Consider the following 24529-nt stretch of genomic DNA (forward strand, 5'->3'; position numbering starts at 1 on the left):
GATACAGGTCCATCTCAGTGGTCAGAGGGATTCTGAGGCATTCCTCTTCCAGAACAGTGTCCAGGTCACTATGTGATGCTGGTGGAGGAGAACGTTTTCTTGCTCCTCCAAAGTTGCTCAGTAATATTTAGATCTGGTGACTGTGCAGGAGATGTTCAACTTCACTTTCATGTTCATCAAACCACTCTGTCACCAGTCTTGCTGTGTGTATCGATGCATTATCATGCTGATTCACAGGCGCACCTTCAGGTTACAATGTTTGAAGCATTAGGTCACGTGGTCCTCCAGAATGGTTCGGGAGTCCTCAGCAGTGACGCTCCATCAAGCACAATAGGGAATGCTGTGATATCGCAGTCTAAACCATCAATGATCCACCCTGATCTTCACTCTGGGCAGCAACAGTCGGGTGTTGAGACTCTTTTGAGCTTCTCCACACTGTGAGACAATGAAGGTGGACATCAATGAAACGTTTGTCATTGGCACAAGTGACCAAAGGTTTGGCTATAGCAGCAGATCCTTTAAGTCCTGTAAGTTATGAGGTGGAGCTTCCATGGATCGGTCTTGTTTGTTCAGCACATCCCACAGATGCTCGATTGGATTGAGATCTGGGGAATTTGGAGGCCAAGTCAACACCTCAAACTCGTTGTTGTGCTCCTCAAACCATTCCTGAACCATTTTTGCTTTGTGGCAGGAGCATTATCCTGCTGAAAGAGGCCACAGCCACCAGGGAATACCGTTTCCATGAAAGGGTGGTCATGGTCTGCAACAATGCTTAGGTAGGTGGTACGTGTCAAAGTGACATCCATATGGATGGCAGGACGCAAGGTTTCCCAGCAGAACATTGCCCAAAGCATCACACTGCCTCCGCCGGCTTGCTTTCTTCCCATAGTGCATCCTGGTGCCATGTGTTCCCCAGGTAAGTGACGCACACGGCCATCCATGTGATGTAAAAGAAAACATGATGACCACCTTCTTCCATTGCTCCGTGGTCCAGTTCTGATGCTCACGTGTCCACTGTTGGCTCTTTCGGTGGTGGACAGGGGTCAGCATGGGCACCCTGACTGGTCTGCAGCTCCATACGCAACAAACTGATGCACTGTGTATTCTGACACCTTTCTATCAGAACCAGCATTAACTTGAGCAGTTTGAGCTACAGTAGCTCGTCTGTTGGATCAGACCACACGGGCCAGCCTTCGCTGAGTCTTGGCCGCCCATGACCCTGTCGCCGGTTCACCACTGTTCCTTCCTTGGAGCACTTTTGATAGATACTGACCACTGCAGACCGGGAACACCCCACAAGAGCTGCAGTTTTGGAGATGCTCTGACCCAGTCATCTAGCCATCACAATTTGGCTCTTGTCAAACTCGCTCAAATCCTTACGCTTGCCCATTTTTCCTGCTTCTAACACATCAACTTTGAGGACAAAATGTTCACTTGCTGCCTAATATATCCACCCACTAACAGGTGCCGTGATGAAGAGAGAGTCAGTGTTATTCACTTCACCTGTCAGTGCTCATAATGTTATGCCTGATCACTGTATACTGTACATACTTCTTAGATGTTTCTCCTAAAATTCCTTAAGTGAAATAAAAATAGACACAAATGAGTCAATAGTTCAATATAATAGTCCTTACAGTAAGAGTAGCAGATCAAATGATCTTGGAAGAATGTTTGAGATCTGTGACTTTTGATGCAGACTTTGAGCGCAGTTTGAGACATTGAGATTTCTTCTGAAACTCTTTCTATTTGTTATGTATTAAATAATTTAAACTACAGCTTAGGAGAATCATTAGATACATCAAACACAATCTATGGCACAAAAACACCTGACTGTGAGTGCTCTGGTCCAATCACAGCGCGGCTCTGAGGCAGCTGTCCGCTCCATCTGTGTGCTCTTTGTTCGAGTGTTGAGCCGCAGTCCTCTTTAGCTCTGTGAGTTTGTTCATGTGTTCACTCTGTCTCTCTCTCTCTGTCCGTCAGTCTCTCTCATGGCCTCCGAGCGTCCGTCCGCTGAGAGTCGCTCCTCGCACCTGAGCTCGGACCCTTCCGTCATCACGGACGCCACAGCCGCCGACAGCATGTGGGAGGAAAGCTTCGACACGGAGAAGTAAGATTCACCTGCTTTACCTTCAAACTGCTACAGTGACCCAAAACTATATTTAAGTCACACTTAAAAATGTTCCAACGGTGATCCGACACACCTGGTTAAAATCTATCATTTAAACCCAAAAACCTTAATTAGTTGATTCAAGTGCGTTTAATTTACTCTGCAGGAAAGTGTCTCTTCAGGACCAGGAATGATAAAATGCAAATAATTTTGGGAAAAAAGAGCAAAATTACTTTAATGCAAAACATTAGACCAAAAGATATTTTTTAGGAAATTATAAAACAAACATCATGCTAAACATAAAAATACAAGGTGTATTTGGACAATTTTTGGTTGAAGTCAGTTCTTTGATAAAGCAGTAACATTCAAACACTCTAAGTCTTAAATTATGCTTATTTAATATAGAATGTCATATGATAAAGATATCTAATTTAATATCAAATATTCAATATGTTATTAACAGATTGTCCTTTTTTTTTAGCTCTATACTCTTACTTTACAACAAATACTAACTCGTGTGTGTTTGTTTACTTTTCAGACAGGCATCTGACAACATTTCTTTTGACTATAACTAAAGATAGAAATAAGCAGCTTTGATCAACAAGGGTTAAATGTGTGTGCTAAATGCTTAAAAACCCTCAATGAACTCAAAAACTATTTTAAAGTTTTTCATCTGAACCGCTGGAATTTCGCGTGATCCTGTTTATTAAAGCTTTCGGATTGGATAGACAGTTGCTTTAATCATTTATTAGCATTATAAGCCTAATTTATTAATAAAATAACATTCATATGATTTAAAGAATATTCAAGCCTGGAAAACGAAAGTTGCAGGATGAGAAACACACTTCAGTTTAATACTTTATACTTCAATAATAGTGATGCTTGACTTACACTGCTGCTCAAAATTATAATGTTTTTGAAAGAAGTCTCTCCTGCTCCCCAAAACTGCATTTATTTGATCACAAGTACAGTAAAAATTGTGAAATATTTTTTACAATTTAAGTTAACTGTTTTCTATGTGAACATATAGTAAACTGTAATTTATTCCTGTGGTCAAAGCTGAATTTTCAGCATCATTACTCCAGTCTTCAGTGTCACATGATCCTTCAGAAATCATTCTAATATGATGATTTGCTGCTCAAGAAACATTTCTGATTATTATCAATGTTGAAAACAGTTTCATATTTTTGTGTAAACTGTGATAGATTTTAATTTTCAGGATTCTTTAATGAATAGAAAGTTCAAAAGAGCAGCATTTATTTGAAATAGAACATTATAAATGTTTTTACGGTCACTTTTGATCAATTTAATGCATCCTTACTGAATAAAAGTACTAATCTCTTTAAGAAAAATAAAATCTTACCCTGGCACTTTTGAACAGTAGTGCAGCAAATAAGTAAATAAAACTTTGTTCATTCAAATGAAACATGAGCATTCACGCTAAAAGTTCTGTATTATCATGTATTGAGATTCATTTTGAATGAAGGCTGTCTTGAAACTTTAATGTGATTGGACTAGAAACCGTCTCAGACTGAAATGGATCTGTCGTGTCAGCAGAGAGGTGAATATTTCTCCCAATCCTCCTTGTGTTTGTTTCAGTCATGGCGTGAGCACTAAGAGAGATTACTCACCCGTGTCCTGGAGCGAATACTTCGAAATGATGGATGATGTGGTTATCGGGTCAGGAGAAACTAAGGATATATCCTTCACACATCAGCATTGAGTGTTTGATATGACAGGAGCCGTCAGTGTGTGTGTGTGTGTGTGTATACATGACAGATGTGTGTATGATTATTATTCCTTGACTGAGGTGTGTGTACGTGTTTCGTGTGTATAAGAGCGGTCAGGACGGTCCACTGCTGGTTCTGCTTCATGGAGGAGGACATTCGGCCCTGTCCTGGGCAGTGTTTACGGTACATGAACACACACACACTTGAACACACACACACTCATACACACACACACACACAGAACACAGCCTAAATCAAGATCACATGAAGTGAAGTTTCTCTCGACAGGCAGCGATGACCAGTCGGGTCACTTGTCGGGTTCTGGCCATGGATCTCAGAGGTCACGGTGAGGTCAAACTTCAAGCTTTAGTTTAATGTTAGTACTCGTGTGCACTGATCTGAGTAATATAATCACCAACAGGTGCGACGCAAGTCAGGCACGCGGACGACCTTTCCACACAAACCATGTCCAGGTAACACACACACACACACACACACACACACACACACACACACACACACACACACACACACACACATCATTAACGGGCTGTAGTATTCAAATCTTGTGTAAATTCTAACCAATCCCCTCCTTTACTCACAGAGATGTAGCCAATGTGGTGCGAGCTACATACGGAGAGATCCCGCCCCCTATTATCCTGGTGGGTCACAATGTGGGCGGAGCCATCGCGGTGCACGCGGCCAGTGGAACTCTGCTGCCCTCTGTGGTCGGGCTGGTGGCCATCGACGTGGTGGAGGGTGAATATCAGTGGAGAATCTGTTCATATGAACAACCATCATAGACAAGATTCCTGCACTGTTCAAACACAAACATTTTTGACTTTTTTTTTTAATTAAATACTTATTATAAAGGTTTATATATGATATTATATGATATATAGTTACTGTTATTACTGCATTGACACTATTCTTTAAGAGCTGCTGTGCAGCCAAATAATATACCAGTTATCAATGTAAAGCTGCTTTGACACAATCTACATTGTAAAAAGCGCTATATAAATAAAGGTGACTTGACTTGACTTGATTACTGCAAAATAATAATAATGAACAATAAATCAATAGACAAATATACAAATAAATAAAATTAACTAATGAAATTAACAAATTGAAAAGAAATATAAAGAATGTATATGTAAATTAAAATAAATATGATTTAGTATTAAAATGTAATAATTAAAAAAAAATACAATACACAGAAATATTAAGTGAAAAAGAACATTTTAATTAGCTAATAAAAAACTAGTTATTACATTATAAACCAAACTTATCACAATTAATTATAGGATTGCCTTATCTATGAAGGATTCAATGCTGGTCTAAATTTTGGCAGGAACACTGTTATAATAATAATAATAATAAAGAAATATTAAATTAATATATAAATAAACAAGAAATTTACTATACAAAAACAATAAATATTAAATAAGAAATATACTATATAAATAAAAATAAATATTAATAAGTATTAAAGTGTACAATTTTATAAATTATGTTTTAGTGGTGAATAACACCAAACTACTACTGCAGTTGTATTTAAAAAATTTGACACCATTAACCATTAGCTTTTTTTTTTTGATTGATCGTCTTGTATTGGGATAGCTGACAATACGCTTCCTTGGTTTTCATGCTAAAACAGTTTGTCCAGATTAAGAATGATCAATCAGAGCCCGTCTCAGTTACTCACGGTGTCCCACAGGGCTCAGTGTTGGGTTCGCTTTTATTTTTATTATTTATATAAAGGATTTAGCTCTGATTTGGGTCAGAGATATGTGTGGCATTATTGATCGTGTGGTTTGCGTTCTCTTATGCAGGCAGTGCGATGGACGTCTTACACAGCATGCAGAACTTCCTGAGAGGACGACCCAAATCCTTCAAATCCATCGATCACGCCATTGAATGGAGGTCAATATCGCTTATTATTAGAGCGACTCTTATCTGCTCTGAAAATACTGAAAATAGTGCAAACACACACATGACTACAGCGCAGAAACATGGCAGAATTTATACAAACTGTTTGTTGAGAAATTTAGACCAGGTCCATTTAATCCAGATCTTTTAGCTTCCTGCTGAACAAACCGTCACAAAATATTCACTTTCTTTTAGGAGTGACGATTATAAGATGCTCTTGGTCTGGAAACAGACAAATCCCAACCCTGCTAACTCTAAACCAAAGCATTAACTAACCCTAAAATGTTGACAAGAATGTTGTTCAAGCCCCAACAAGAACTGAACATGTCCTGCTTAGCAAAATCACAGCATGGTCTGTAAGATTTTTTTTTTAATATTTCTGCTCAGCAAGGCAGCATTTATGTGATCAAAAATACAGTAAAAATTGTGAAATATTTTTATTATTTAAAATAACTATTTTCTATTTGAATATATAGTAAAATGTAATTTATTTCTGTGATCAAAGCTGAATTTTCAGCATCATTACTCCAGTCTTCAGTGTCACATGATCCTTCAGAAATCATTCTAATATGATGATTTGCTGCTCAAGAAACATTTATGATTATCAGATTATAGACTATATGTATTCAGACATTGTTTTCTCGAACAATTCTTTTCGCAGTGTAAAAAGCGGACAGATCAGAAACCTGGAGTCTGCTAAAGTGTCAATGGTGGGACAAGTGAGACGGTAACATCTGGCCACACGCGGTTTGCATTCTCTACTCAAAGTAAGTGGTTTGAGCTCACTGAGCCTGTCTCTGTGTGTCAGGTGTGAGGTGGAGGAAGGAGACGCGGCCGAGCCGGTGAGTCCGGCGACTGAGAGCATGGCCGAGGGTCACGAGGAGTTTTACGACCTGAACTACGTCACGGATAAAGCTGAGAGCAGCACATCCGCAGAGGTGAGTCTCTCTCTCAACACACATGCTTTGAGCATTTTGGAAATGTGCCATGATATTTCTGTGGTATTCTTTGAAGTAGCATGCAAGCACCATTGTATATGAATATGGTAATCAAATTAACATGGTATTGTTAATATCTGACAATCACTGTACCATGCCTACACACTTTTTAGTTCCCTTATAAATATACTGCCACACATTATTGCATTACGCAAATGAATGCAGATGGAAGCCCATTTCCACCACATATGAAAAAAATCAAGTCGACACACTATGTAATAACTAGCATAAATTTCATGATTTCTCATTTTTATGTCATAATCTCTACTTTATCTTCTAATTTTAACTTCATGACATAATTTCAATGTTTTATATTATAATTGATGTTTTATCTCATCATTATGACTTAGTATTTCATGATTTTTGTCATGAAAATTTAAATGACTTACTATGTCGAAATTATGACATACTACGTCATGATTATAAGTCAAAATTGATAAAAAAATTATTTTAACTTAAAAAATATAATTATGAGATAAAAAGTCATAACTTAGCAAGTCATATTTTCTATTTTTAGGTCATTATGACAAACTACATCATAATTATGACAAAATTCTCATAACTTTTTTCAATGACTTTTTATCTCATAATTATGAATTAGTATCTCATAATTTCCCATTTTAAGTCATTATGAGATCATTATGAGTCTTTTTATCTCATAATTGACTTAGTATGTCAATTTCAACTTTTTATCTCAAAATTTTGGTGACCTAATGTCATAATTTTCAATTTCAAGTCATGATATTAAAAGTCAAAATTGACAAAATCTCATGACTTAATTATGACTCAATTTTTTATCCGAATGACTTAAAAATTTAAATGACTTAGTGTCATAATTTTCAGTTTTAAGTCATTAGATAAATTTTGAAATTGACAAAAAATTCACCTTGTCCTAATGACTATTACATAATTATGACTTTACAATTTAAGTCATAAGTCAAAATTATGACAAACAACATTATAATAAAGTAAGTTATGCCATAAAAAGTTGATTCTTTTATCATGTCATAGTTAAGAGATAATTTTCCATTTTATGTCATAATTACAACCTTTGAATCTCATAATTTGATTTACCAAAGGATGCATTTTTTCTTATGTGGCGGAAACTGGTTTTAGTCTGAAATACAGCTATTGGTCACAGGCACCTATATTTAAACTTATTTAACCTTTGACCCATCCATGTGCAATTGAACAAACAGTGCATGATAAACAACTGAGTGTAATCAACGTGCATGAGTGTGTGTGTGTGTATGTGTGTTTGTTTCAGCCTTGCAGTGTGTACAGCTGGAAAATTGATCTGTCTAAAGCCGAGAAGTACTGGGACGGCTGGTTTAGAGGGATATCGAACCACTTCCTGTCCTGCAATGTCCCAAAACTCCTACTGTTGGCAGGCAAGAGACACTGACCAATCATATCACTCGTCTGAATGAGCACGGCCAATCAAATCACTCATCTGAAACACATGAAATAGACATAAGAGTATAATAGCTAGTTATTCTCTTTTTAAGGAACAGTCTACATAATACAAAACTTTGAAAATATTGTTGTCAAAACCAAATGATGCCGATGTGAGTTGGTGCAGAGAATCATTTATGTTCACGTATCAGTTAAAATGCTCAGTTGTGTCAGAGTTTAATGTGAAACGTGCCCTGTGTTCAGGCATTGATCGACTGGACAGAGATCTGACCATTGGACAGATGCAGGGTGAGTCTGTGACTGATCAATACTGTGAGAACAATCATTCAATCGTTTAAATCGGACATTGAAATCTATTTAAATTATTTTAAAAATGCCTCATCCATTAATCACAAACGGCTATGGTCGACCTGACCAGCACTGAGAAAAGTCCAACAGTGATTTACACCTAAATAATGGCAATAATATTACTGGCTAGTCTGAATTCAGAGATACTGTCTGCTGTTCTATCCATTTATTCTATTTCTATGGCTTCTGTAGGCAAATTCATGATGCAGGTGCTGCCCCCATGTGGACACGCAGTGCATGAGGACATCCCAGATAAAGTAAGTCTATATATCATATGTACACTATTCTATTCATAAGTTTTTCCTTAAGAAATTATTACTTTCATTCAGCAATGATGCATTAAAGTGATCAAAAGTGACAGTGAAGACATTTATAATGTCACAAATGATTTCTATTTCAAATAAATCATGTTCTTTTGAACTTTTTATTCATCAAAAGACCCTGAAAACAAAAGTTTGTAATAATGTTGAAAATTCAGCTTTGATTACAGAAATAAATTACATTTTATCATATATTCACATAGACAACAGCTATTTTAAACTGTAATAATATTTTATTTTAATCAAATAAATGCAGACTTTGAACACTGACAACACTAATTCTAAAGCTTTGCCTTGCGATCCAAGTATTCTTCTTTATAAATATTAATTATGCACAGATGATTTGATTTTGTTATTCATGTTTAACACGATGGATCACCGTTTTATTGTAATATTTAATTTGGTGCCTTTTTCAGGTGGCAGATGCTCTGGCAAGTTTTATAATCAGACACAAATTTGCTGAAGCTCGCAGCGAAACTAAAAGGTGAGTTAATAACCAATAATTATATATATATATATATATATATATATATATATTTGGTATAAAATAACATTTAAAAGAATAAAAACACTTTATGCTGAAGTCTACAGAAACTGCATGTCATTCTCTCTCACGTCTTTACCGCAGTTCCTCGTACCCGTTCATGCGGTGAGGAGTGAGGGTGAGTGACATTATTATCTGTTTTCTTGTCTGTAAATGATTCGTCACTGTGTGTTGTTAGTTGTGTAACATCTTTCTGTTCTGCCTGCGTTCATACACACAAACTAAACTAAACGTCTCTGTCCCTCAGATGAAGCAGAAGACACAGAGAAACCTCCAGCAGATCAAAACATCCTTCATGCAGCAGAAACATCTTACTTTCACCATAAATCCAAAGATTATGTCACTATCCTGAGTTTAGAATAAAGCTTAGAATGTTCATTAGCTGTTTTGGAATTTCCAGTTTAACTGACAAGAAACATTGTAACATTTAAATGTGGCGGAATCATGTGACGGAATCATGTGACATCATCAAAGGCAACAGATGTGAAACACTGTGTAAAAATGAGAAGGACAAAGTTTAGCCCAAAAAAAACTGACATTAAAATTTATTAATATTCAAAGCACAGTCTGACTGAAACACGTGCAAAGTACTGAGCGTGAAAGGGAACAAACCTCTACTGAGTGTGTGTGTGTGTGTGTAGTGTGTAACACAGCGAGTGTGTGTGAACATACAAACTTGTGACTGAAATCCCAATCTCGAAATGAACTCCAACCTCTAAATACATAAAGTGCATGATGGAAATACTTGGCAATTAAAGAGAAAACAAACAGCTCTCATACAGACAAAATTATCCTCCTATTTACAATATACAGTCAAACCGAACGAGGAAGAACGAGTTACGGAAACAGTGCGCCGGAAAATGATCATTTATTCACCCTCATGTCTGAAAGCTGTTTGAATATAGTGCGAACATCATCTGAACTACTTTATGGTGAGTTTTGAAGAAAGAAAAATGAAAAATAAAAGATTTGGAAGGACATAAGGGTGAGTAAACAATGGCAGAAGGATCATTTCTGGGGCGAACTGTCCCTTTAAACGGAATCCACTAAAATCACAAGTGGACAGGGCATGTGGCATGCACAGCAAACATCACATGTCCCGCTCCACACAATCCAAAGAGCACTTCCTAGAAATCCCACAGTTTTTTCCCCTCACAATGTCCATCCAGGTCTGGCATCTTTGGTGAGGGCCAAATCCCGAAAAACCCTCCAAGAGGAAGGCGTCTAAATACTGCGATACTCTTTTTTTTTTTTTTCTCTTTAATACTGCAGAACTCTCGAGCACATCAAATGCTTCTCTATAGAAAAATAAACCACTTCTTATCGGATTCAAAATAGTCTTTAAATGCGTTCTTTCAACTGCGCTGGGATCACGGACAACGGTAAATCGGGCAGCGAACGCTGCAACAGTAGGAGAGGAAGGATCTGATTGTCGAGCAGAGCAGAACCGATTATCTGCCAAGTGCTTTAGCTCAAGTGCATACTGTAGTGTACACTTTGGGGCAATGGTCTACGAGAAAGAACCCTGCTTTTCAGAGAAAAAGGAAGTAAGATGAAATGAACGTAACGTCGGCAGGCAGTGTGTTTTACGGCAAGTCACTGGCCAGAATTCCACTGAGATTAAAGCCCGTTCAACCGGTCTAAGCCCGTCGCCGTGGTTGTCAATTCTGGTGGTCGCGGTGGCTGTGGCTAAATCAGCACTTTGGGTCGTCGGAGGGCGTGTCAATGTCCAAGTGCCCCGCCCCTGTAGCGAGAGACCCCTCTGAACTGCCGCTGGCTATTAGCTGTAACTCACCTGTGGAGGAAAAACACTGTCATATTAATATTAATGTCCACATTTGCATGCTATCCTTACTAATAAACATGTGAGATTAAGAGTAAGTGTGTCCCAAGCTGTTCTACATTGCAAACAGTCAAATGCCCAAAGAAGTATGCTTAACTGTATTGAATGTGCACTTGTAGTGTAGTTAAAACCTTAAATGTAAATTAAAAAAAAAAAAAAAAAAAAAGTACTTGCAGATAATATAATATTAAAGGGGACCTATTATGCCCCTTTTTACAAGATGTAAAATAAGTCTCTGGTGTCCCCAGAGTGTGTATGTGAAGTTTCAGCTCAAAAATATCCCAAAGAAATGTTAAAATGGCTACTTTTGGGGTGTGAGCAAAAACACGTTGCTTTTGTGTGTCCCTTTAAATGCAAATGAGCTGCTGCCTTTTAAAAAGAGGGCGGAGCTTCAAGAGCTCATGCAACAACAAAACAGGACAATCTCACGCACTAAAAATGTCAGAAACTGTCAGTAGCGGTGTTCAGTTCTGATGCCAGTACAGAGCCAGAGAATATTTGCAGCAATTGAATGTCTGAAAACACTTCCCACTTAAGTATATTCTTTATAAGTGCATTATTTCTGTAAATACTCGAGGGTGTTTGCTATTTACATGGGATTATCATCCAAGTATGCATGCTTTTTTGTACCAATATTACCCACAATGCCTTGCACTACAGTAGAGGAGGACATTGCGGAAATCTGACGTTCGTGTTTATGTACTCTTTCGCACACCTACTTTGTTCGGTTGGCATGGTGTCCTGGGACAGGGGCTCAGAGTCCAGGAGGACCTGAGGGAGACCCACCATCCTCACACCAGGGTCACGCCCCCCAGCGACATCCCCCGCCATGACATCATCACTCATCACCATGGCGTTGAGAGCCACACCCCCCACAGCGAGCTCGTAGTCCAGAGGAAGTTCGTTCAGACACTCGGCACTCGACTGCACACCAACAGAGCAGAATTACACTACATTCATAAAATGCCACAGAATTACCCTACATACTGTACATACTAAAGCAATTCAGTGATTTTACCAGGGTTATTATAGTTAACTAAAACTAATACCATAAAATAAACTTTCGCTACTTGAAATAAAATAATAATAATAAAGTGCATTTATTTAACAGTCCGCATTAAATTGAGTCTGTCTGAACTTCATGCTAAGTTCATTTCTCTCAACTCATTTGTCTGCCAACTCAAGGACAAAAAACACGTCCAAACAGCACATGACATTAGGGTTGACTCTTGTTTGAATTTTAACAATTCCGATTCTGCTTGTTAAATCTCATTCTTATCAATTCCTAATTTCGATTCCAATAAGGTAAAAAAAAAAAAAAAAAGTATTCTAAGACTTATTGCAAAACATTTCACTGTAGCTGAATACCATGAACAAGAATCAACAGGCTAAAGAACACTTACACAATGATCTTGATGATGATGATGATGTCTATAGTTTAAAAATACCATAGCAAAAACAACTAGCCTAACTAATATACATTCCAAGCATTATTAAAGACAAGTAAACACTCAGTGTTTAAAAAAGAACAAATAAACAATTTAGCAAATCGCACAAATAAATATAGCTGAACAAAGATACGACTGAAGTGTGTTAAGATTTCCAGGTATTCAGGTACAGAAACTGTAATCAAGTTTATAATTAAAATATACATTACAAATATAGTTACAATAGTTATTCAGTCAAGAACAGCAAGTGTCTTTTGTTGTTTATTAACGTTGTTATAGAGACGGCAGCAGGAATATTAGGCTGCTGTCACTTTAAGAGCTGCACGATATAATGTTACACATGCGTTTTCTTTGTCAACTGTTTACGTTCACTGAACTGACTGTGACTACGAGAATATTTTGACATTTTTGTGTGTATTTGTCTGTTCAAGTGCAAAAACGTGTGGAAGAGAACTCAGTTCAGTATCACGCACTATACAGTATGAGCGGCGGCTTTCTGTGCTCATGTTTTGGTTGTGTGCGCAGCACAGAAAACAGCGCACGTGTCCTCCTGGGCTTGAATGGTTTAAAATCACATTAAAATCCACACACAGGAACCGATAAGCAGAATCGAAATATGCGTTTTTTATCGAACCACTGATTCTTGGAAATTTGGAATTGATACCCATCCCTATATGACATGCTAGGCTGCCCTCTGTACAGCGACGAAGAGAGAAAAACACCAACCGTGAGGCCGAGAGCTTTGAGGATGTTCATTTTACACATGGGACACGTGCGATGGTCCACCAGCCACGGGTCGACACAACCTTTATGAAACAGATGCCTGACAGACAGAGAGAAACATGTGATCATCAGTCCAACACAGAATGTTTTACTCTTGCTAGCCAATCGTTTTATTTCAATCAAACAGTTTCATTTCAATGAATTTGTAAAACATTCACAGCTTCTATTGAGCCATCTAAAAGGTCTTGTGCCCCATTTTACATCCTTTTAGAATAATTATTAATTCTGTTGGAGATAATTGGTTGTATTCAGTATATAATTTACATAGACAGTTATAATAGTAATAAATAAAAGTATTTAATAGTATTTAAAAGTATATGTAATATGTATGTGTATGTGTGTGTATATATATATATATATATATATATATATATATATATATACACACACACACACACACACTTTTAAATACTATTAAATATTTATTTATTTTTTAAACGGTTTACGATTATGTTATCACCATATTTGAGATGCACAGTTAAATACTGTTATAATACTGATTATTTAAATTAGTAATTAAATATAATATATAAGAACTTATAATAATTAAGTACAGTTACAAGGGATGCTCATAATTAACCGGTTAATAGTTAATCAACAGTCATTTTAACAGTAATCAACAATTTTGACTAATTAATACTATCGGTTAAATGGTTTCAAAGTAATTTTTTAAGATATTTTAAAAACATTTGCTGCATGGTTGAAAAATACACTACATACATAAAATTGAGCTTTTGAGAGATAAAAACATAAGTTGCATACAAGTCACATTTTATTATTACGTTAATGTAAAACACCGGTAAATAAATACAGCGGAAACAACTTAAAATACATCATTCGAAACTGTAAAGTGTGTAACTCACAATAACAACAAAACATTGTGCTTTTGTAAAATAAAGTAAACTTGTTGCACAGTTTTTTCTTTCTTTTTGTTAACCTGTTAATTATTTAAGTGACAATCTTGTTGGCGAACGGTTAATGAGTTTCTGTTGTTGGTTAGGGAAAACACCTCAAAAGAACATCCCTAATTAATAATTAGACAATTAAAAAACATCAGCTTCAATGTAGTAGTACTTACAACATATTGTTACTGTACTGCATGAATAACTTGTATTTAATTTTATTTTTTGTTGTATTTAGTATTTTTGTTGTAGTAAGTGTAATATAAAATAATAGTCAATAATCGTAATAGTAGTGTAGTTAACAAGTCTGGTGTGTGTTTACCTGCAGGGCAAGATTCTCACTACATCATTTGGCTTATAACCTTCGATACACACGGCACAGTTATCAAAATCACTCTCCGTTTCCTAAAGGAAAACACACACACACACACACACACATTAAAAAGACAAAGAATTCAGTATCAGCAGAAATCACTGGTTTGAAGACCAAGATATTCAATGTTTATCACCTGATCGCCTTTCCTGATGGTCCGCACTTGTAATTGGCTGATGGCTTTTTTGGCAGCGTCGCCCAGCCTCCGCTGACCAATCAGAGAACAGAAGGTGATTAATGAATGCATTTCAGTCTGTTATTTTCTACATCCGTCTCTCTTTGTTTCTTGTTATTACAGCAATGAAGGGCTCTGTTGCCTTCGGGCTGCAGTTATTTTCCTGTGATGAAAGTCACTTCCTGTGGCCTGTAATCATGTTTTAAGGTCTTGCTCAAACACACACAAACATGCAAACTATGCAATAACAGTGGAGGAGCAAAAGAATGTGGTTTGATCTTACTGTTGCACAAACTGGGTGGGAAAAATTTATTTTTCTGATGAAATGAGTGATTCTATAATCATATACAGTTACAAAATAGTAATAATTATTATTACTTCTACTACTAGAATTATTACTGTAATGTTTGTTTACTAAATGTAATGTTTCACTGTAAAAAATTTGAATTTAAGAAAAATATAATTGTTAAAACTGTAAAATTAAACTACTACTACTACTACTCGTAATAGTAATAATAATTATTATTATTAGTAGTAGTACTAAGTAAAATTATAATTACTAATAAAAACAAAATTAGAAATATTACTAAAGTAATATTTCACTGTAAAATAAATTTGAGTATAATAACAATATAATAATAATTTTATTTTACATTACAACTATAAAATTACAATACTAATATTTTTGGCTGTATTAATTGCACTAAAGCCATACTGCAATTTTGGTTTTATTTAAATAAATTAATAATTCAGCCCTATTTGATCTTCACATGGTCATTTTGAGCAAAAAAATGTGTCTAACCAAGACATACGATGGCTACAAAAAGTATTTGGAAACTTCAGCTGCACTTTAACCAAAACGGTTCATAAATGGAGGTTTATTGGGTTTGCACCTGGTTGCGGTCCCTGGCGTTGGCGTATCTGAACCGCTGGATGTAGTAAAAGACGAGCCAGGCCAGCGAGATGATCATGAGGATGATGAAGGAGATGGAGACGAAGACCACGGAGGTGCGGCTGACGTATTTCTGGAGGTTGCGTGTTCCTATGGTGATGTGCATGTGCACCGTGATGTTCCTCTCCATCAGAAGAACCAGCTCACGACCCTTCGGCTCGGGGATCATGATGGCGACCACATCATTCATGCCTGAAACAGAGATCAACAGTTAACAGAACCGTAACTAGATCAATTAAGGGCAGCTTTTCCTTTCATGCCGTGTGTAATAAAGCTGTTTGTGAATGTAAACGCTCTGCAAAGTTTTAAAGATCAAAATGCATGAGAAATAAAGTTATTGGATTGATAAAAGCAAGCAAGAATTGATCCTGAACTGCTGAAACGATTAGTCAGTAATTCCAGACTCACTTCCTGTTACAAACCTATGCAACAATGTTACAAATTTGCATAATGCCAGTCTATGGTCTTCACTGGCTGCCAGCGAACAACGTCTACTTTGCCCCGCCCTCAAACACTGTAGTTGTAACTGAGACTGGAAGAGTTTGGATCGACCAATCAGAGCAGAGGAAGCTCTCAGAAGAGAGAGATTGAATCTTCGAATGAACAGTTTTCAGACTCTTTAAGAAGTGACATGATGCTGCAATGGATATTATGAGAAAATTCAAGTGTTTTTGACCTTGGATGCATGTTAATCTGTTGTAGGAGACTCCAAAACACATTTAAGAACCTTTAAAATAGCATAATAGGGGTACTTTAATTTAGTATTATTTATATACTATTATAGTTTATATTAAAATTATTCATTAGCTCTCATTTTAATTTTAGTGTCATTTTTAGTAATTTTGTTATGTGCTTTCATCATTTTTATTAGTTTTTGTTCTTTTTAAATTTTACTATTTAGGTTTAGTTTATTTTTATTTCAGTTTTTGCTTGTGACGGTGAGGAAATTTTCCCACTGTTTAATCGACGTGTGACAACAGCGGTAATACCGGTATCACGGGGAGGGGGGCGTCCCCTCTTTTGCACCTTTTAAATCGCTAATTTGAGATAAAGCGGAAGTAAAATGTGCACGGCCGCACGATCATTTATAAAGGTGCGGAGTGAGCGTTTTCAATTAATTCCTATGGAAGCTGAGCTTCAAAAATACTGCAAAAATCCAAAAATCTTCCATCGTCTTGTCAGTCAGCTCCTCACTCTCGTGATAAATGAAATCTGACTCCTGCGACTCTCATTTGGCTCAGGCTGTATTGAGCAGATGCGTTCAGTTTTTAATTGTAGTGTCTGTTTTCAAACAGAACTATATGATATTTATTACTATAAAAAAAAAATCAAAACGACAGGGCGGTGCCGCGGTTGGCAATTGCCATAACCGGTGTTGCAGCTAAACACTGGTAACACCATCAACACCGACTACCGCAGCAAGCCTAGTTCGGTTTTATTACCAAACATGCATTCACCACACATAAGGTACATTATATGCATTCAGCATTCAGCTTTACTTCAATTAACAATATGTTATTAACAGTTTTAGTCTTTGTTAACGATAATAACCCTGATTTGCAAGCACAGTGAAAACCAAACAAACCTCCTCAACTCAAATGAAACGCAAACTTCAAAGAAGGGAACATGTAAAAGAACAAGAAAGAGAAACACTGATATACTGATACAGAACAAAGAGAGGAACTCAAACATTTCTGCATCACTTCACAGGGACAGATAAGACAACATTCATACATTTCCTCTGAGACCAGGAATGAACAGAACGCTGATGTGACTGTTCTAGTCGAGCCTGAACGCAACATCATGTCTAAAGTGTCGCTCATAACTTCCAGATGTGGGAGAACATGCAAACACAGCTGGACGCCTGCAAACTCTGGTCAGAAACACAGTGAAATCACACGTTCAGACGCTTTCCTTTGTGAACTTTCTCAGACAGATTACTCACAAAAACACCACTTTACAAAACCCATGTTACTAAAATAAATGACTATTTTAATAATAGCATACTTATATATTACTCAGGACTTGAGCAGTAAAATGATTTAAGAGACAAAAACACAGCTTGAAGTAAAGCAACAGGTGAATAATCCCAACTTAAGCTGCCTTTGTTTACATCAGACATTTCTGAACAGCTGGATCTCATACACTGACTGAACATAAAAATCCCACCTAGTGCGCATGACTGACCAGCATCATAACCACATATGCATTCATCACCACACACATAACCACATAACCGTTTATCACTCATAACTAGATAGGCATTTATAATTTTCAAAACACATGAATTCACCACCACATTTAGGAAGGCTTGCATTTATGCATATCATCAAAACACAATCAAATATGCATGACGTGCATTAATCATGATGCATGACCTAATGTGCATTTATAAACATAACCAGACATGCATTCACCATCATATACGCACTTAATATCACACATAACTACATATGCATTCACATAACTATTTATGCAATTACGCATTCATCATCACACATATAAGCACATATGCATTAGCCATCACATTTAGGAAGACATGCATTCATTATCACATATTTACCAAAACACAATCAAATATGCATGACATGCATTCACCATGATGCATAACCTAATATGCATTCACAAACACACATAACCAGACATGCATTCACCATCATACAAACACACATGCACTTCACATATGCATTCATCAAAACACATATGCACATAAAATACATATGCATTCATTAAAAAAAAACGCATAGGCCTATGCACTTAATATCACACATAGCTACATATGCATTCACCAGCACTCATAACTAGATATGCATTTATGCATCTATCATCACACATAAGCATTATCCATCACTCATAACCAGACATGCATGCATCGAACGCACGTGCATTTTACCTGGATGTGGCATGGTGATAGTCTCATTGGGGTTTGAGGCTCCCACGTTGAATATGACCACAGCTGACGCGTTGTGCCCCACGGCGTGTTTAATTTTATCTTTGAACGTGCAGTTTCCCCTGCTGATAAGCGCGATCCACGCGCTGTGCGTGCGCGGAGTGAATCTAGTGTTGGGGTCGCACGCCAGTCTGTCCTGTGGCGCGGCGGGCATCGCCAACACGCCCCTGGCCTCGCGCTTGAGCGAGTGCTCCCCGTAACGCCCGCACTCCGTCTTCTCAGTACGGACCTCGGCCGTGTCCGGATCCGTGTACGTGATGTTGACGAACGCCGTGTACCATTCCTCCTTCTCCGCCACCGTGAAGTCCAAACACAGCAGATGGACGAAGCAGAAGGACAGAAGCCAGGTGGACAGCGCCAGACTACGACACGCCTGGATCACAGAGACTGCCATAGCAGTTATTATTGTTATTGTTATGACGAGTCTAGCGGCCGCGAGTCCCGTTTACTCCATAATCTCCCTCTTTGTGCGTCTTACGCGGCGCAATAACCGACACTCATGAGTGACCTGTATAAAACACTCGATTTAAAAGAACGAATATTTGGATTAATAAACAGTAGAGCCTGTTGCATGTACGAGAGGCGCGTTGGTTGTGTAAAAACGCGAGCAGAAGCGGCGCGACGGAGCCATGGTGTCGTATGTTTTCGGCCTTCAGCTGCTGTGACAAAAGCTAAGCGCGAACTCACGAGAAACAGCGACCACTAACGGCAGAGCGAGGATCTGCGCATGCTCGACACGCTAAGGGAGCGTCGGGAAATACAAGCTCTGTGCTGAAGCGAAGCAACAGTTAGGGAGTGAGATAAATCAGTTAGCTAGAAAACATAGAAATGATAGTTTCCAGTTCCATATTATATTACGATATCGCATTATTATAATGAGTACAGTAGCCTAATGGGACGGAGCTGTGCTTTATTGTCATGAAAATAATGTCACGATTTCTTTGTGCAAAATAAAATTTCTCATTTTTCTGTTAAAATTTTGGTGGTGGAATATGCAAAGGCAGAGCCAAATGATGTCACCCATCTGGTGTTGCTCAGTCATTTCAGACCAGAAATTTGTTTTGATTTTTTAAAAATTGCTACTTTATCGGAATGGTATGAAATCGACTTAATAAAAGTAAGTTTTTGTGTCTAAAAACAAATATAGAGTTTACATGCCTCTTTATAGAGAGCTATATGAGAATAGTACATGGCATTACAGATGGTTTTCTGTTTTTACTCCCACCAGATGGCACTAATCTGCCTTCAAAAATAGGATTTTAAAGGCCTTGTCTCTGTTTTAACGTGAAATACTGCTTTAAATAATTTCATTATTATTATTTTTTTAAATCTTAGATTTTTTAAAATAATTTTTAATGAGAAAAAGATTGATCATAATTATTGCATAAACATTAATTAGTAACAAAATTCTCTCAAAATACAAAAAAAAGAAAAAAATATTATTGAACAAAAATATATTACATTAATTTCTGGTGTTTGGTCACTTTTGACTGCGAACAACACAAGTGTACAACTCCTACATGAACAATACCAGAGGACTAGAGTTTCATGACTGAACTAGATATTTGTTTTTTTATAAATGTATATATTAACATAGTAAGAGCATTGTTACTGCATTGTTAACATGCTATAATATAATAATACATGCAGTTTTTATGAGCTCATAAATGGAGAGACTGCATGTAATAATTGTACTTTGAATAACTTTGTTACAGCACAATTGTAAAATGGTTCTAAAAATATGTTTTGTCATGTTCATTAGATTCTTAATGTATGATTAATTTAAATAATACATGAAATACTTTAAATATTCTATATGTCACAGTTCACTGTCACCAGCAGAGAGCGCCGTCTCACACCTTTTTACATGCAGTCCACACTGTGAAGTTATTGAAAGAGACACAATGTTGCCTGTTTGTTTAAGAAACATTCAAGATCAATGAACTTTAGGTAGTTTGAGAGTGAAATGTGGTGTTGTAGTGTATTGTTCGGCAGGTCCCTTCAGACGGGGAATCCCTCAGCTATCTTTAGATTTCCTTTATGTCACTCATTTCAGGAGTGTGTTTTTAAAGATCACCTCCTCCAGGGAATCCACAACAGACTGTAGTGACATTTTCATACAGAAAGAACAGTTCTTTCTGATGCACATGAATAAATGACATGCTGGTGAGTGTAAGAAAACTATTAAAATTAAATCCAGTGGTCAAGGCAGGATTACTAACTGGGACACAAGACCACAAACTGCATTAAAATGTACCATTTTAGCACATTCGGTAGTGGTTGGTTGATTTTCCACGAATCAAGAAGGTTAATATGAGGCAAACTTTACTAACATTTACATTTATGCATTTAGCAGACGCTTTTATCCAAAACGACTTACAAAAGCAGAGCGGACAATATTCATAATATACAATGCCAACTTTATTAGACAAGCACCTATAGGTTGAGGAAAACATTACAGTCAGCTTGATGTGAGTTAGGGATGTAATTCAACAGCACCATACCTTGGGAAGCCCCAAATTCCAATTATAGATGTGACAAGACATTTCGAAGCTTTCTTTTTGAATGTAATAAAGTTTTTGAGAGGTAATTGACTTACTGTAACAAAATGGCGGACTGCCAACTGCTGATTGGCCTACAAAGTGATGGCATAGTTCCACCACTCTATTAGGTCTGGGCCTTTGTTGATAGTGGAAGGTGGATCTACGGGAGACAAACAGAAGCACATCATGGAGGATATATACAGCAACAACTGAACGCTACTCTGCCAGTGAAGATATATCTTCTGGTGACAGGCCTTTTTCCCTTTAAATGGAGAAGAACGAGGAGGTATTTAACAAAGTCCCTTAAGGCAAGACATTTCACTCTTTGAAACACCTCTCTATTTCAGTCATGCAAGTAGTATCTCTCTGAATAGGGAAACATTAAATTCTCCAAAGCTGTTCATCAAGCTTCATATTCGAAATCAACAATGAAACCTGATAACTGTCCATAAATTTTGTTTCTAAATGTTTAAATCATGACAAAACACAGTATTTTTCAGGCTGGAGTAGCCAATGCGCATGTGCAGTCATAAGTGCACTGCTGTCACAGCAGATTGCACTTAATAAAAGCTGCGTTTGGATCCTTTTGAGTCTCAGAGCAGTACGTAACAGAAAACCTCGCCATGCACAGATCCAACAGCCAAGTGAGACCCAGACCCGCCGTGGATCCAGCAGTTCAGATCATCTGTCACCACCAAGGTAATCGACTTCTCGAGGACCATATCCAGGACTTTTTGAACATTGCTAATTCTCTAATCTCCCAGACTATGCTCTCACTGATTTCTTTTGTTATGGACTCAGTGATTACTACCAATCAAAGCTCATCCGTGACGGTCCTCGAGGGTCACTCATTGAATTTTTAGACTATGCTCTGTTGTTGGCTGTGTCCTCCTTCACTGTTGGGGAGATTGAGGAGGATGCTTCCCCTAAACACTTTTTGGAGGGGGGCACCATACACCAAGCTCTAGTGGACAAGGAGCTTGGCCCATCACAATCACCAGCATGCCCTGTTCTGATGGTTGCTAGCCCCATGTTCACAACATGGCTGCCACTTCAGAGTCAGTTAACAACATGGCTAATATACCAGAGTCCCTGACCAAGATGGCTGCCATACCAGAATCATCAGTCAAGATGGCCGCCATTCCAGAGTCTCATCCCATCATGGCCGCCATTCCAGAGTGTCGTCCCGTCATGGCCGCCAATCCAGAGTCTAGTCCCGTCATGGCACCAAGCCAGTTTCTTCGGACAAGATGGCTGCTATGCCTGTGTCTTCGGACAAGATGGTCATTACACCTGAGCCTCCAGCCATCAATGCTGCCACACCAGAATCTCCAGCCGCCACGGACGCTACACCAGAGTCTCCAACCTTCACGGTTGCCTCGTCAGAGTCTTCAGCCATCACTGACGCCACATCTGTATTCCCGGTCGTTATGAGCGCTGCATATGAAGGAATTAAGGCTTTCCCTAGGCGTTTGAGACTGGCTTCAAGTCTGCAGGACTCACCACTGAATTTATATACTGAAGAGTATACAAAGATTAATGTATTACAAAGGGCAATGTTTTTGAGTTATAAAAATTAATGGTTTTTGAATGTGTTTTTTCCTGTAGTTATAGTTACCTGTTTTGGTTTCAACATTTTATGAATTCTATCCTATAAACTAAAATTCTAATGTCTATTTTGCTAAATGTTACTGAAACATGTGAAATCAATTCGCATATTTATTCAGTCAACTAATTAACAAAGGCTAATTTTCAAAATTTTGAATTCTGAAAGTTTGAATTGTGTTCACAAGGTAACTTTTTCATATAAATGTCAAATTGTGGCAAATTGTAAATGTTTATATAATTAATACATTTTTTATGGACAATGAGGAAGAAGTTTCAACATCTGTATGAGGGAATAGCAAAGCAGGGAAATCCAACACTCTTCAATGAGATCTACACTGAGGTCTACATCACAGAAGATGAAAATGAAGAGTCTGAAAAATCTTCCAAGAGAGAAGAAACAGAAGCTACACTAATCAACCTTAGTGACATCTTCAAACATTTACTTGGACAAGACAGACCCATCAGAACTGTGCTGACTAAAGGAGTCACTGGCATTGGAAAAACAATGTCTGTGCAGAAGTTCATTCTGGACTGGGCTGAAGGGAAAGCGAATCAGGACGTCCACCTCATATTTCCACTTCCTTTCAGAGAGCTTAATTTGCTGAAGGACAAAAAATTCAGTCTTAAAGATCTTCTGCAGTTTCTCATGGGCTCAAAACAACTGGAAATCTCTCCAAATGAAGGTAAAATTATATTCATCTTTGATGGTTTGGATGAGTGTCATCTTTCTCTGGATTTTCAGAACAACGTGAAGTTGTGTGATGTGACTGAATCAGCTTCAGTGGACGTGCTCCTGATGAACCTCATTGTGGGGAATCTGCTTCCCTCTGCTCTCATCTGGATCACCTCCAGACCAGCAGCGGCTAATCTCATCCACTCTGAGTGTGTCCATCGAGTGATAGAGGTACGAGGCTTCAATGATCCACAGAAGCAGGAATACTTCAGGAAGAGAATCAGTGATGAGAGTCTAGCTGACAGAATCATCGAAAACCTGAAGTCATCGGGGAGCCTCTACAACATGTGCCACATCCCAGTGTTCTGCTGGATCTCAGCCACTGTCCTAGAGAAGATGTTGAGTGAAGCAGAGAGTAAAGAGATTCCCAAGACTCTCACGCAAATTTACACACACTTCCTGATCCTTCAGATTAACTTTATACGTGAGAAGGACTATGAAAAGAAATTGACAGATGAAGACATGGTCTTCAAACTGGGTAAAATGGCTTTTCAAGAGCTTATGAATTGCAATCTGTTCTTCTATGAAGAAGACCTGAGAAAGTGTGGCATTGATGTGACAGAAGCATCAGTGTACTCAAGATTTTTCACTTGTAGAGAGGACTTGCATCAGAGGAAAGTCTACTGTTTTGTTCATCCGAGCATTCAGGAACATCTGGCTGCTCTGTATGTGCATCACTCCTTCACAAAAAACAACATCAATGTGTTTGATATTACTGAATCAACTCATGGAGCAAAAATCGAACATGTTCCAATATTTGACCTGCATCAGAAAGCTGTGGATGAGGCCGTAAACAGTAAAACTGGACATTTAGACCTTTTCCTTCG

The 24529-nt window shown here is 37.7% G+C and overlaps 2 protein-coding genes across 2 annotated transcripts in view; one reads left to right on the forward strand and one right to left on the reverse strand.

Annotated features, from left to right (window-relative positions):
* The window catches only part of LOC127504666 (protein phosphatase methylesterase 1-like), a 25208-nt gene extending 15251 nt beyond the window's left edge, over positions 1 to 9957 (forward strand). The window contains exons 2-16 of the mRNA XM_051879564.1: positions 1981 to 2107; positions 3707 to 3806; positions 3928 to 4020; positions 4126 to 4183; positions 4259 to 4310; positions 4442 to 4596; positions 5670 to 5760; positions 6428 to 6493; positions 6575 to 6704; positions 8032 to 8155; positions 8424 to 8468; positions 8721 to 8785; positions 9265 to 9332; positions 9477 to 9510; positions 9640 to 9957. Of these exons, the coding sequence (XP_051735524.1) occupies positions 1989 to 2107; positions 3707 to 3806; positions 3928 to 4020; positions 4126 to 4183; positions 4259 to 4310; positions 4442 to 4596; positions 5670 to 5760; positions 6428 to 6493; positions 6575 to 6704; positions 8032 to 8155; positions 8424 to 8468; positions 8721 to 8785; positions 9265 to 9332; positions 9477 to 9501 (1191 nt within the window). The 5' untranslated portion in view covers positions 1981 to 1988 and the 3' untranslated portion in view covers positions 9502 to 9510; positions 9640 to 9957. The remainder of the gene's footprint in view (positions 1 to 1980; positions 2108 to 3706; positions 3807 to 3927; positions 4021 to 4125; positions 4184 to 4258; positions 4311 to 4441; positions 4597 to 5669; positions 5761 to 6427; positions 6494 to 6574; positions 6705 to 8031; positions 8156 to 8423; positions 8469 to 8720; positions 8786 to 9264; positions 9333 to 9476; positions 9511 to 9639) is intronic.
* On the reverse strand, positions 9909 to 19607 carry rnf150b (ring finger protein 150b). Its single transcript, XM_051879563.1, has 7 exons — positions 18762 to 19607; positions 15810 to 16060; positions 14878 to 14949; positions 14691 to 14773; positions 13410 to 13506; positions 11955 to 12159; positions 9909 to 11187 (listed from the first exon to the last, which is right to left on the reverse strand). Exons 1-7 carry the CDS (start codon positions 19210 to 19212, stop codon positions 11087 to 11089), a joined length of 1260 nt encoding a protein of 419 aa, XP_051735523.1. The 5' UTR covers positions 19213 to 19607; the 3' UTR covers positions 9909 to 11086.
* Positions 19608 to 24529: the final 4922 nt, after the last annotated feature.

The sequence above is a fragment of the Ctenopharyngodon idella genome, chromosome 22 (genome assembly GCF_019924925.1).
Source record: "Ctenopharyngodon idella isolate HZGC_01 chromosome 22, HZGC01, whole genome shotgun sequence".
Classification (NCBI taxonomy): Eukaryota; Metazoa; Chordata; class Actinopteri; order Cypriniformes; family Xenocyprididae; genus Ctenopharyngodon; species Ctenopharyngodon idella.